At 40.9% G+C, this 14,848-nt stretch overlaps 1 protein-coding gene across 3 annotated transcripts in view; it reads left to right on the forward strand.

Moving 5' to 3' along the window:
• MTAP (methylthioadenosine phosphorylase) overlaps positions 1 to 14,528 on the forward strand; it is a 48,766-nt gene extending 34,238 nt beyond the window's left edge. Inside the window, exons 6-8 of one of the 3 annotated variants that reach the window (XM_086685404.1) lie at positions 4,525 to 4,764; positions 10,128 to 10,250; positions 10,962 to 11,598. In XM_086685404.1, the coding sequence (XP_086541530.1) occupies positions 4,525 to 4,764; positions 10,128 to 10,250; positions 10,962 to 11,009 (411 nt within the window). In that variant the 3' untranslated portion in view covers positions 11,010 to 11,598. Of the gene's footprint in view, positions 1 to 4,524; positions 4,765 to 10,127; positions 10,251 to 10,961; positions 11,599 to 11,660; positions 11,842 to 13,032 lie in introns of those variants that run through there. The other 2 variants (XM_025912105.2, XM_086685403.1) reach the window with 2 other exon arrangements.
• Positions 14,529 to 14,848: the final 320 nt, after the last annotated feature.

A 14,848-nucleotide genomic window follows, 5' to 3' on the forward strand; every position in this document is an offset into this window, starting at 1 on the left:
TGTAAGGGCTTGGGGTGGCATCTAGAGTTAGACTAATTGGCTAAGCACATGGTCCCTCTTCCACCTCTCAAGCTTGCTTCTTGGGCAAGGTTTCACGAAGAGTTTCTCTGTGTCAGTAATGCCTCTTAGTCATTTATAAGCTGAATCACTCAAAGTTGCAAGCTACTTTTTATAGGACTTGATTCTGCTGTCAGAAAACCTTTTTTTAAGTTTATTTATTTTGAGAGAGAGGGTGCATGTGCGCACAAGCAGGGAAGGAGCAGAAAGAGGGAGAGAGAGAATCCCAAGCAGGCCCTGAGCTGTCCGCATGGAGCCCGACTCAGGGCATGATCCCATGAACCATGAGATCATGACCTGAGCTGAAACCATGAGTCGGATACTTAACTGACTGAACCACCCTGGTGGCCCAGAATACCTTTTAAATAATTTAGTGTAGGACAGCGTATTAGTCAAGGATGTATAGTCTAGAACAAGATTACCTTGGTTCTTGGATCAAACCTCTGCTCTTCTGCTTAGTTGTGTTTTGTTGGACAAGTTACTTAATGCCTCTGAGCCTCAGTTTCCCCATTTGAAAAATGAAGATAATGATAACCTGTACCTCATAGAAATGTGTGAGGGATAGATAGGTTATTACTCATAAAGTGCTTTGAACTATACCTGTTATGAGACATCCAATGAGTGGGACCTGCTTTTATGAATTAAGTTATTAGTGATAATCTGTAAATTGTCAGATTGGCATCATTGACTTTTAAGATGAGTTTGGCTATTACTGTCCAGCCTCCTTTCCAGGATTATAGTAAACTCTCAGAACTACGGGGTTAGCCCTACAAATGCCAGTGGAAGTACCTAACCATGCCACTCATTCAGATAATTTCAACACCTACATATGGAAAGTAGAAGAACTTTTATGTTCAACCCTGCATAATTGTGTAAAAATAGGTTCCTTGTGGTTAATAGCAAGGGCATCTTAACCTGACTGTGATCTCAAAATTCTAGAATCTTAAACCAGGAGTTGCGGGGGATCAGGGGGCAGGGAAGCCATTTCAGATATACCACTGCTTGTTGGTTCCCTCTGATTTCTGTGAAAGTAATTTTTTATTTGTTTTAAAAAAATGGAAGGTTAAGTTTGTATTTTTGTATTTGGATGTATATGTTTCTGGGTAGTTAGCAGAATATATCAAAATGTTGGTGCTAGTCTTCCCTCTGAAACACAGATCTGTCCACATAATGAATTTGTTTCCCAGGGTTAATTAGATGTATATAAAATTGTCATCCATTTCCAAATGGGGGCAGCTTGGGAAGAAATAGACTAGGGAGAGATGTGCTTGAGATCTTGTCCCACAGAGAAAACACTGATTTACAGTACTAGGAGTAGAGGTAGGGTAAGGGAAATACTAATGATGTCTTCAGAACTCATGCAAATGTGGTGGCTTGGTGATAGTTTCCAGTAACAGAGTTTGGCCTCCCTTGAGACCACATTAACTCAGCAGTTATTGGTCTAGCCAAGTCAAGGGACCCCCCCAACATTTAGAGTGCTAGGAAAGGCAGTTTAAGAAAATGGGAAAGGGGTGCCTAGGTGGTTCAGGCAGGTGAGCGTCCAATTCTTCATTTCAACTCAGGTCATGATCCCGGGGTTGTGGGATGGAGCCCCCATGTTAGGCTCCACACTGAATGTTGAGCCTGCTTGGGATATTCTCTCTCTCCCTCTCTCCCACTCTCTCCCTCTCCCCATTCCCACCCCCCTCCTCTTGTGCGTGTTCTCTAACTAAAAAAAAAAAAAAAGAAAAATAAGCCTTTGGAATATAACTTTATTCCTACATACTCTGAGAGATTTGTAAATATTGTCCAGAAATGTAAAGAGTAGATGGTGCTGCCCCTTGGTAATTATTACTTTAACTTTGAACATTCACATGACTTTTCATGTACTGATGAGGAAGGATTGTCAAGGTGAATTGTCAAGTGGCAAACAAGGTGTGAACAATGGTTGTACTGCTCTACCACTTGTGTTATATATAAAGAGGTAAATATGAAAATATTTACATGCAAATAGTCTTTTTGGAAAACTGACCCAAAAAACTAGTGATTTCCCTTGGGGAGGTGAATTGGCTCACTAGGACGTGGGTAGAAAAAATACTCGTCACAGAATAATATCCTTTTGTAGTGTTTATCTTTTGTCCCATGTCACTTCTACCCCCAAAATATTTTCACTTCATGTCGTTTTAGGAGGTAATCTGAAGACACAGTCTTTGGAAGTTCTAACACATAAAATATATTTAGCTTGGTGATCTAATATTGCTGATAATATTTGAAGGATGGTGGTAGGTTCAGGAATTCCATCATGATTGCTCAAAACATGTAAATGAAAGCATCTTGACCTCAGACCCAGAGATCTCTCAGTCAGCCTGTGGTTTGTATCTCTGGTACATAGTGTTGGAGTTCTCTGTTCTTGTGGGGGGTGCAAAGTGACGAGACCCCGGGGTCTGTCACTGTAGCTGGCCCACACCCAAAGAAGCCTTCTCTTCTTCCTCCTCACCATCATGCACCCACCTCCCAGAGTGACGTGAGAACTTAACACGCCATAATCCAATGTACCAAGTGGTTGTGTTATTCCTTCACTCATCTCTAGAGGTGCTCAAGTTTGGCCAGACATACAGCTTAGGTATTCAGGATTTTAAAAGACATTTAATGAAGACAGGACTGGGCTGGCTATATCTTTTAAAAACAATTTTTTAAATGTTCATTCATTTTTGAGAGAGACACAGAGCACCAGCGGGGGAGGGACAGAGAGAGAGAGAAAAACAGAATCTGAAGCAGCCTCCAGTCTCTGAGCTGTCAGCACAGAGCCTGATGCAGGGCTTGAATTCACGAACTGGGAGATCATGACCTGAGCCAAAGTTGGATGCTCAACCAACAGAGCCACCCAGGCACCCCTAGGCTGGGTATATTCTTAATTTGGGGGTGGCGGGGGTAGGTAGGGGAAAGAGGAGTGATTTAGGCCTTTGAATTTATAACCTGTACTCTAGGGAAAAGTTTTTATTAAGCATATTCTTATTTTCAACATAATCTGGGATAAATAAACATGATATAACATCAACTGTTCACTGTCCTATGACTTGTCACGCTTCTAAATTTGGAGTTGCCAAAATTATTTAAGAAATAGGTTAATTTGCTTATGTGGTTCCGACACATGCAGGCTAGACATACTTTGGCCTAAATTGGAGACTTTATTGACATTGAGTCTCTCCATTTTATATTTAAAGCACCCCAGGAACCTTTGTCAATTATTTGGCAAACGTGTGTAGAAGGTGCCAAAATTAGCAATTGTTAGAAGACCGGTTTGGCTTTTTACACAGTGTTTACAATATGCCCAACACAGTTCTGTGATGTATATTCCTTAGCTCCTTTAACCTGCACAACACTTCTATAATACAATCTTAATTACCATTTTACAGATGAGAAAACAACATACAAAGATTAAGTGAATTTCTGGCAGTGCTTAAGTAGGTTAACAGTTAAGTTTAAAAGACTTAATTTTTTTTTTTTAGGACTTCATTTTTGTTTTTAATTAAAAAGGAATGTTGAAGCACAGGCTAGAAATTAATAACCTGAAGGTTAGATGTACATTATTAATTAGATACTGGAAAAACTGATCAGGCTTTTAAATAATGTTTTTAGGGGCGCCTGGGTGGCTCAGTCGGTTAAGCCTCCGACTTCGGCTCAGGTCATGATCTCGCGGTCCGTGGGTTTGAGCCCTGCGTGGGGCTCTGCTGACAGCTCAGAGCCTGGAGCCTGTTTCAGATTCTGTGTCTCCCTCTCTCTGACCCTCCCCCATTCATGCTCTGTCTCTCTCTGTCTCAAAAATAAATAAATGTTAAAAAAAAATAATGTTTTTAAAATCCATGCATAGCCTTACCATTGAAAGAGATGCCATGATAAATTTATCCCTAGAGAGAAAAAACCTGCACAGCCTCATTCTGTTTCGGTATGTTTGTGGGAGAGGCAACAGGCAAAAGAGATTATGAAGAAATCATCTTCTAGCCAAGAAAAGCTTTTACAATGGTCTTTAGATTGTGTATGAAAGACCTTTCAGGAGCTTGGAAACTGTTCCTAGCATGTCTTTGAGATGTGACTAGAATCAGAACCTTAGCTCAGCCTCTGGGGTGAAGAGCTCAGACTCAAATCCATATTCACAACCCAGCTTAGTCTCTTCAAGCTGTTAAGAAATAAATGAAATTAAAGTATAAAAAGAAATGCCTAGTGTATAGAAAAAGCTCACTGTTTGCTTTTATTGCTGTAAGCCATATGTGCAAGGCGCTGGGGGAACAGGATTATGTAAGGAAGGTGAGGATCCAAGAAACACATTTCCGTGATCTCCCAGGCTCTGTCTGAGGGCCTCCAGGTACTAGCCATTTATAGAAAAATACTTAAGTAATTAACTTGTTCAACATTGGGGGAAAAAAAAACAATATTAAACTGTTACTTACATTTGTATGTTTTGAGTTTGTGACTCTGTGTGTTTTCTAGGTCCTCATAGAGACTGCTAAAAAGTTAGGGCTCCGGTGCCACTCAAAAGGGACAATGGTCACAATTGAGGGACCTCGCTTTAGCTCCCGGGCAGAAAGCTTCATGTTCCGCACCTGGGGGGCGGATGTTATCAACATGACCACGGTTCCCGAGGTGGTTCTTGCTAAGGAGGCTGGAATTTGCTATGCAAGTATCGCCATGGCGACAGATTATGATTGCTGGAAGGAGCATGAGGAAGCGGTAGGTGGAATTTGCTTCTGAATATATACCGCCTGGGTTTCCGGGTGCCACGAGAGCCATTGAGAGAGTGCCTTAACCATTTGTTTCTACTGTATTAGTTCCAGAAACCACCTTTCTACCAGGTCTTAAAGTCAGCTTTTTATATATGGTCAAATATTTTCTTTATAGTTCTCATTGGAAGATACAAAATAGGTCTCCAGAGAGAAGAACAAGACACTTCTTTCCAAGGATCAACAGTAAACAGTACATTGTAGACATGTAGGTGCAGTGGGAATTCATTTTGAGACTTGCGCCTTATTTTTTATTTTTTTAATGTTTATTTTTGAGAGAGAGAGAGAATACAAGCAGGGGAGGGACAGAAAGAGAGGGAGACACAGAATCCGAAGCAGGCTCCAGGCTCTGAACAGTCAGCACAGAGCCCGACCCAGAGCTCAAACCCACGAACCATGAGATCATGACCTGAGCAGAAGTCAGACGCTTACCCAACTGAGACACCCAGGCACCCCGAGACTTGGGCCTTATTTTAAAGGCGAAAGTGTGTTTTGGTTGTAATTTCCTTATCCTGTGCTACGGGTTGTTTGTTTTCAAAGGGAAAGACCTATTACCTCTTCCTGGTAAGAGGACTCTGTGTTCATATCTGTTTAACCTGCCATGACTGGATGGATGATGCTTGGTGTAGGAATATGACAGCAGACAGTCAAGCCTGTAAGGGTCTAACATTCTGAGTTTTTGGGGGGCTTAGGGAGGAACTACAGAGGTTAAGCAGACCAATGTAAGAAAGCTCAGGCTTATAAAGAAATAGTATGGTGAGAAGTACATATCCAGTTGACTCAACCAAGCATTTGAAGTCTGGGAAGCCTTTCTGGTGTATGTGCGGTGGGAAAGGCAGGCATGCGTGGGTGGAGTGGAGAGGAGGGAGGGAGGCAGGCAGCGCCATGTAGACTAAGGATTTCAGCGGGGAGATTAGTAAGGAGTTCTGGGCAGGAAAGACGGCAAGGTCCAACTGGTATCTGAAGACACTCGACCACTTCAGTCAGGCTCCCAAAATAAATATTCTCATTGTGGAAAACTTCAAACAGCTACAAAAGTAGAGAGTCTAGTATAATGAACTCCCAGTTACCCATCACCCACCTTTCCTATGGCCAGTCTTGGGTCATATAAATATACCCCTACCCACTTCTCTCTCCCCTGCCCTCATTATTTTGAGTAAATATTTTTCCAAAAGGAGTCTCTTTTATTTTTTTAAATAAAATAACAAAATAACCACAATACCATTATTGTACCCCCAAAATACTGATATGAATTCCTAGTGTAATCAAATATCTAGACTGTTGACATTTTCCTTCTAATCTTCTACAACCATTCACATCAGGGTCCCTTATAACCCATACATTGCATTTGAATGATATACCTTTTTTTGTTTTGTTTTGTTTTGCTTTGTTTTGTTTTGTTTTGTTTTGAGAGAGAGGATGCAAGCTTGTGCAGGAAGGGCAAAGGGAGAGGGAGAGAGAATCTTAAGTAGACTCCACACTCAGCACAGAGCCCAACACAGGGTTCGATCTCACAACTGTGAGATCATGTGCTGAGCTGAAATCAAGAGTCAGACACTTAACCAACTGAGCCACCCAGGCGCCCCTGGAATGATACGCCTCTTATATCTCTTTCAATCTAATATTCCCCTGTCTTTTCACTCCTTGGATTTTACTTGAAGAAACTGGATCATATGTCTTGTCCTCTATCTCATTTAAAAAATTTTTTTTTTTAACATTTATTTATTTTTTTGGGACAGAGAGAGACAGAGCATGAACGGGGGAGGGGCAGAGAGAGAGGGAGACACAGAATCGGAAACAGGCTCCAGGCTCTGAGCCATCAGCCCAGAGCCCGACGCGGGGCTCGAACTCACGGACCGCGAGATCGTGACCTGGCTGAAGTCGGACGCTTAACCGACTGCGCCACCCAGGCGCCCCGTCCTCTATCTCATTTTAAAAGAGAAAGGGAGTGCTCGCTTCAGCAGCACATAGACTAAAATAGAGAAAGGGACAAAAGTACAGTCAAGGAGTTTTGAAGTAAAGAACGAGTACAGGGCTGGCTGTTCTGAGCACACGTAGGGGAGCTGACATCTTCTCCAAGGTGACCCTTCCCACTACGTCAGAACTGCTTGTTTCACCGTCCATTTTCATACAAAACCGAGTAAGATGTTCTTGCTGTCTGTCCATCTGTGTATATGGAGTTTGGGTTATACTTGAACACAGGTTCCTTGTTTTGCATCAGTAGCTTGGTGTGTAAGAGACTTCCAGATCCTGACACAGCATAATCTCTGACTTGGCAGCTCTGGTCACCTAAGGGACAGCTCAGACTTGCGGTGTTGAGAAGCTGCCTCCAATTAGCAGGAGGCTCCAGCCCCTGCCACTCCCCAAGAGCAGATTGCTTCCTGCCTGTGGCTTTCTGCTCAGTCTGGTAACATCGGTCTCCTCTGCAGAGCAAATGGTGCTTTCCTTTAATACATGAGGTTTGGAAAGCAGTCAGTTGGAGTCGCTTGAGTTGAAAGCAGAGAAACTAAGCTGGGTGTAAGTGGTAAGGCATGAAGGCAGATAACGCTGAATGCCACAAGAAAAGCATAGATGAAGTTCGCATCATCAACCAGCCATGTGTGTCACTGTGCTTTAGACCAGATGTGCAGCCTGGCGTGGTGTGAAGATCTGGGAGTTGCCTAAACCCGCTGTCAAATTCCTGTTGCTCCATTTACTTGTAAGACGGGGCAGGTTATTTGATCCATTTACTCTTCTGTGGGATGGAGCCAAAAGTGAGGGGGGGAGGTGTATATAGTTTTGACCTTGCAGGATTTCTGGGAGAATTAAACCAAATGATACATGTTGAGCAAGTACCATAGTGCTGGCTCCTATGCAGGGGTGGTCATCGGATGGCAGCTATGACGGAGGGGGGTGCAGAAGTGTGAAGAAAACTTGACATTTGAGCTAGACATTAAACAGAGGATTTAGAGGGGCGCCTGGGTGGCTCAGTCGGTTAAGCCTCTGACTTCGGCTCAGGTCGTGATCTCATGGTCATAAGATCGAACCCCACATTGGGCTTTGCAGAGCCTGTTTGGGATCCTCTCTTTCTCCCCCTCTCTGCCCCTCCCTTGCTCTAGCTCTTACTTGCTCTTTCTCAAAAATAAATAATAAACTTTAAACAGAGGGTTAGATTTTATTATGAGGAGGTTAGTAGAGTGGGCATTTTGGGTAGAACCCAACATTAGGAACAAAGAAAAGAGAGGTCAGAGTCTATATAGAAATATCAGTCAAAAGGAAAAGTGTAAGGAAAAAAAAAGCAAATATAAGGTAAATCCCTTGGGTGCTTCATGAGCCTGCCCTGGAAGACTCTGCTTAAAGTATGCCTCTCCATGTACCTGGCAGCACCCAGCCCGTCACTGCTTCGTATCCCCGCAGTGAACGGTGCTCATCATTTTTTTCCAAAACACACCTCAGTGTTTGTGGGAGGGATTTGGACTTTATATAAACTCCAGGAAATAAGTAGAAAAGTATTATAGTCCTTGTGTCCCTGAACCTCAGATCCATTCTGAAGTACAGTGAGGTGTGACAAATATTCCACCTCTAATTATCCATTTTACATTCACAATTTTCAACTTCCTTATGAAGCAATTTCAGTCATATACAAAAGTAGATAATACTATGAGCTTTTATAAATCAGCACCCAGCTTCATCTATGAACATACCAACTTAATGGCCAACCATATTTCATCTATACTCTGATCCATAATTTTATCCATAGACACCTAACAACATACATTATCATCACTTTCCAACAATAATTCCTTAACTTATCGAGGCAGAGTTCACGTTTCTAGTGATCTCTAACACCACAGTTTTTTACTTCCAAGTGTTCTGAAAAGAAACCAGGTCATTTGACCCATAGAGTTTCCCACCATCTGGATCACTGAAATCATCTCCTTGGGGTAGTTTGAAAGATTTCTCTGTCCGCTGTATTATTTTCTGTAAATTGACAGCTGGTTCTAAAGATTTTTCGATCCAGTTCAGGTGGCAGATGTAGTGTTTAGTTTTCCCATCAGGAAGCTCATTAAAGTGGACTATTTGTTTGGTTTGGGATTTTTTTGTTGTTGTTTCTGTGATATTAGCAGCTCATCCATTAATTCATTGGGAGCTATAAAAATAATGAGACTGATTCGTCTTGAAGACGTCTCTAAAGGGAAACGTGCTGGAGCATCTGGGTGGCTCAGTCTGTTAAATGTCAGACTTAGGCTCAGGTCATGATCTCGCAGTTCGTGGGTTCGAGCGCCTGAATCAGGCCCTCTGCTGACAGCCTGGAGTCTACTTCAGATTCTGTGTCTCCCTTGCTCTCTACCCCTCCCCCATTCATGCGCTCGCTCTCTCTCAAAAAATGAATAAACATTAAGAAAGATTTTTTTTTTTTAATTTACATCCAAGTTAGTTAGCATATAGTGTAACAGTGATTTCAGGAGTAGATTCCTTAAAGCCCCTTGCCCATTTAGCCCATCCTGCCTCCCATAACCCCTCCAGTAACCCTCTGTTCTCCATATTCAAGAGTCTCTTATGTTTTATCCCCCTCCCTGTTTTTATATTATTTTTGCTTCCCTTGTGTTCATCTGTTCTGTCTTAAAGTCCTCGTATGAGTGAAGTCCTATGATAATTATCTTTCTCTGACTATTTAACATAATACCCTCTAGTTCCATCCACATAGTTGCAAATGGCAAGATTTCATTATTTTTGATTGCCGAGTAATAAATACTCCATTGTATATATATTCCACATCTTCTTTATCCATTCATCCATCGATGGACATTTGGGCTCTTTCCATACTTTGGCTATTGTTGATAGTGCTGCGATAAACATTGGGGGGCATGTGCCCCTTCGAAACAGCATGTATCCCTTGGATAAATACCTGATAGTGCAATTGCTGGATCATAGGGTAGTTCTATTAAAAAAAAAAAATTTTTTTTTAAGAGAAATATGTTCATCTTCTGATTGGTTAGCCAGTGTAGCAATGGTTTTAAGACTGGGATCCATTTTACTGTGGATGTGAGGAGAATTAGCCACATCTTTCTAGACCATGCTAACACATACTTCTGAGATGGTTTCTCAGGCATTATATTGAGAACCAGTGGTGCTTTTCAGAGATGTCATTAGGTTTCTCCAAGACCTTCCCCCTGGAAGCAAGACTGCCTTGAAAAATGCAGAGCTGGTGCTCAGGGGATTGGAATTGGAGTAAACTGACTTCACAGATGAGGTAGAAACTCGGGAAAATGGTCTGCGAAAAGCAGTGGAATTATAAATTGCTAGTAACACCCTGTGCTGTTGTTTCTCTAGGTTTCAGTGGACCGGGTCTTAAAGACCCTGAAAGAAAATGCCAATAAAGCCAAAAGTTTACTCCTCACTACCATACCTCAGATAGGGTCCATGGAATGGTCAGAAACCCTCCAGAACCTGAAGGTAAGTATCCTTAGCCATCTTCAAGCGACCCTTCCATAGACCTTCAGCTGCCTTTTTCTCTTATTTTCACTTCACCTTGATTTAGCCCGTCGTGTATTTTATACTAGTCTAGAAGTTCTCTACAAGTTTTCATGCTCTTTACTATCATACTAAAATTGAGTAGTTTTATGTTTTGGCTAATAATGCAAGACTGTTGAAAGTCGAGGTGGTGAGAGTTTTATTATCTAGTCCGCCAGATTCTTAACATTGTCATGCTTTGCAAGGTATCACTAAGTCATACTTTAAAGAAGATTGATTGTGCTTATTGTGCACATGGCTTACATTGTTGACAAAGCTATTTGCTGTTCGGCAGATCCATGCAAAATTTAAAGCCAAAACACTAAGATAGCAATACCAAAACGGTGCCAAAGAATGTCTACCCAGGGCTGATGTTGTGTCAAATTAAGACAGTGATTAATGATAAACATGGGATGGGTTGTAGATTGGTAGCTTTTCAACTCTAGTAGTAATTCCCAGAATATAATTTAAACAGACTGCTAAACTCAGAGACTCATGATTTTTATTTGGACATTTTGTGACTCTGATGATTAACCCCATTGGATAAGGAATTGCCTCAAATGGATTGGATATTATATTCCCCTACTATCCAGAGAAGGTAACTAGCATGTTCTAAGGCCTAGAACACACCTGTACTCTTGGATCTTATGACAGGTAGTTGAGAGAGGATTTGAAAAGTTGGTAAAAGCCCTCCCTACCTGAACTGCTACTACCAAGGAGCCCTGGAATGAGAGCCACGATTTCAGTGTGATGAAGACACCGTGTGGTGGTCAGTGATGGACAACTGCTGGGCTTGGAGGAACCATGATTTGGAGTGGATGCTGACTGCATGGTATAAATGCTCCAGCACAGCTGACTTCAAGCTGTCCACACAAAGCCACTGATAGATACACAGAGCTGGTTCTTGCAAACTGATATAGCAGGCTGCAGCACACCCTATAACAAGGTGTCTGTCAGCCTTAAGGACTGGCAAAGTCAAGAATATTGGAATTTGTATTCTGTTTTCCCACTAGACTTCAAGTCCATAAGGGACAGGAAATACCTGTGTTGGTTTCAACCTGTATACCTAGGAGATACATGTTCTTAAGTGAGTAAACGATAGCCCTTTTCCCCCATCATAATTGAATACAGGCAACCCTATAATTAAGAAGGAAAGGGAAACAATAATTTCTAAGAATAGGGAGTGTTATAACCAGAAACCGTTATATTTTCCTGAGTGCGGTGCAGTAGGAGCAGCATAACGTTAGCTTGTCTAAACAAGCACACTATTGATTGTGGGAAATATGACTCATACTTTTGCAGCTGCTGAGGCTAATGTCACCTGCAAAATATGATGGGTTTTTTTTTTTTTAGGTTTTCCAACTGACCGTATTTTGACCATGGTCTTTTGAATTTGAAGATAATTTCCCAAGCAATAAATTATTTCAGCCTCATTTTTAAGTAAAAAATGCTTGAATGGTAGAAATTCATGTGTTCCTTTCCTTCTGAGAAACTTCTGAAAAGTATGTAAAAATAGTGTATTTCTGTATATATGCATTTTTTTTTTTTTTTTAACATTTATTTATTTTTGGGACAGAGAGAGACAGAGCATGAACGGGGGAGGAGCAGAGAGAGAGGGAGACACAGAATCGGAAACAGGCTCCAGGCTCTGAGCCATCAGCCCAGAGCCTGATGCGGGGCTCGAACTCACGGACCGCGAGATCGTGACCTGGCTGAAGTCGGACGCCTAACCGACTGCGCCACCCAGGCGCCCCTGTATATATGCATTTTTAAAGAGGGTTAATAGGTGTAGCTTTCATCAGATTCTCAGGAAAGAAATTGATCATCAGATTCTGAAGAAAATGAAGAATTGCTGCTCTAGACAAAACTAAGAATCATGACCTCCATTCTGTCACATTAAGGGACACCCTACTAATAACCGCTTATTCTTTTGGGGTTTTCTGGGGTAGCATGTTCAGACCTCTGTACACTGAAATGTGTATCATACATTCACTCATGCATTTCAGAAACACTTAGTACCTGTTGTGTGTCCAGCTGTGGTTTATAAAGATATATAAGACTCGCTGTGATAAAGAAGATCCTATTATGTTTGGAGATACCAGTATGTTAAAATTTCAAGGATTTTTTCCAGTGGGATAAGGTGAATGACAGAGATTGCGTTAAATTAATCGAGGCTGGAGGTTGGTGCATAAAATGTGTCCTAGTGAATGTGAAAGGGAATAGAGATCTGAGAGAATCTGAACAACCTTCTTGAAATAAACACACTTTACAGGAAAGGAGAGAGAGACAGAGGAACAAAGAGTTATGAGCTATGTCCCAAGTCCCACCTCTGGTTGGTTGTTTTTAAGCTTTGGTGAACATGAGAATTTTCTGAGGAGTGTACACCATGAGTCCTCACTCTCTGAAATCAAAATCTGGTTTGGGGCACCTGGGTGGCTCAGTCGGTTAAGCATCCGACTTTGGCTCAGGTCACCGTCCTGAGGTCTGTCAGTTCAAGCCCTGTGTTGGGCCCTGTGCTGATAGCTCAGAGCTGGAGCCTGTTTCAGACCCTGTCTCCTTCTCTTGGCCTCCCCTTCTCGTGCTCTCTCTCTCTCTCAAAAATAAACATTAAAATTAAAATCTGGTTTTGTAATAAGTACTCCAGGTGATTATCCTGATCCTAAGAATCACTACCTACAGCAAGTGCTTGGTTAACTGTAATCTATGCCTGCTTTCTTCCTTTTAGAATACAGCCCAGTTTTCTGTTTTATTACCAAGACATTAAAAGAGCATGGCTGCCTAGAAGACCAGAAGACTTTCTAATTCCAGTCATTTGGGAAATTTCTGCCTAGTTAATGGAAAAAACATGGAAAGACATGCAGCTCTCATGCCCCTGCCTGCTAAGGAAGAACATGACAAGACATGCACATATCAGAAATGCCTTCTAGAAGGCTTGGACTGCTTCAGAAAACAGAAGGAAAGCAAATCACCAGTTAAACACGTGGAAAAATTCTTAAAAAGACAAGACCCCATTTGCCCTTCCCCCAGTAAGTTTGTAATAATACAGGGTAGGAGATAACATCCAGCTTCCTATGTTACCAAGGAAATATGAAGAAGAACTGGAATTCCTAGACTATTTATTGGTGTAACTGTAAATTCATACAGTCTTTCTGGAGGGCAGTTTGGTAAAATTCCTACAGTTTTAAAAAGTTTTAAAAATACTTACACCCTTTGTGCTGGCTACTCTAGTCCTAGGACTTTATCTTTATAAAATTATCAGAGATACAAAGAATTATGTATAAAGAAGGATATCTAATATAGTTTTAGTTATAATAACAAATATACAAAACAATCTGAATATCCAACAGTTGGAGGTAAATTATGACCTAGCTCTAATTAGATTGTGAAGCAGCCAAGTAAAGATCATGTTTTCACATATTTAATGTCCTAAAGAAATGACTGCTCTGTAATATGAAATGACAAAAGGATATGTGTAAGCATTTTACATTGCTAATTTTGTCTTTAAATTCTGCATTGATGTATAAAAAGACTAGAAATGAATATATTATAATCTTTTGTTACCATATTTGGGGGAGGGAAACAATTTTAATTTTCTTTATATTTTTCTGTGTCTTCACATTTTTCTACAGTGAATATAATCAAATGGTAAAGCTGTCTTAAAAATAAAAAAGACCCAGTTCTTGAAAAAATTACAGGTGTAATGATACAAAATTTAAGATGGTAATTCTAAGAAGAGTTCTGTTTGAGTTCGATCTTCATGAGTGACTGTACAGTCAGAACGATATTTGGGCTTGCCACAACTTGAGAAAAACTGGGTGTTTAATACTCAGATAGTCTTAAACCATGTAAGAGACTATATACACACATTATAGTGTGTCAGGTATTTTTAAAATTAATATTTGATCTTTGTTTCTACTTTTTGAGTTGATGAATTATTTTACATGAGTTAGTGGTGTAGATTTTTTCATAAAATAGAAGCTTGCTTCTTACACTGCTTTTTGTTAATTTTATAGGAATGTGTTTTGTTCTGTCACAGGGAGATCTTTTTTTTTTCCTCAGAATTATTACTTTTCACTGTGGGCTGTTACTGGATCCTTTAGTGATGTATCCTGTTTAAAGAGTCTGTAAAGTCCATGTGTTTGTGTCTAGGAGATTGGCTTCAAGATAATCTGCTAATTATAAACAATAAAATAAACCAGTTACCCCCAGCATTAAAACATGGAGCTGTTTGGGTTACATGTGATTATGACTCTCGCATTCTCCAATACAATGATTCAACTCTGGTTGCGCATTAGAGATGCACAGATGGCCTAATGAATCTGAACCCAGGGTTGTCTGGGTCTGTAAACCCTGATTCACTACTCTGTAATACTATACCTTCCTTTCCTTCATTCTTAGAAGTCTGAGGATATCAAGGCAAAAACGTGGGCATTTTTCTTGCTGCCTTCAGAAAGCACAGTTTTCCCCCAATGACTTAGGTACTTTTCTTGATTCAGTAGCCTTTTCTAGCAACCTCATTTTCAGAGTTCTCATTTGGCATA

Source organism: Puma concolor, chromosome D4 (assembly GCF_028749965.1).
Source record: "Puma concolor isolate L17-30 chromosome D4, mPumCon1.1.hap2, whole genome shotgun sequence".
In the NCBI taxonomy this organism is placed as follows: domain Eukaryota; kingdom Metazoa; phylum Chordata; class Mammalia; order Carnivora; family Felidae; genus Puma; species Puma concolor.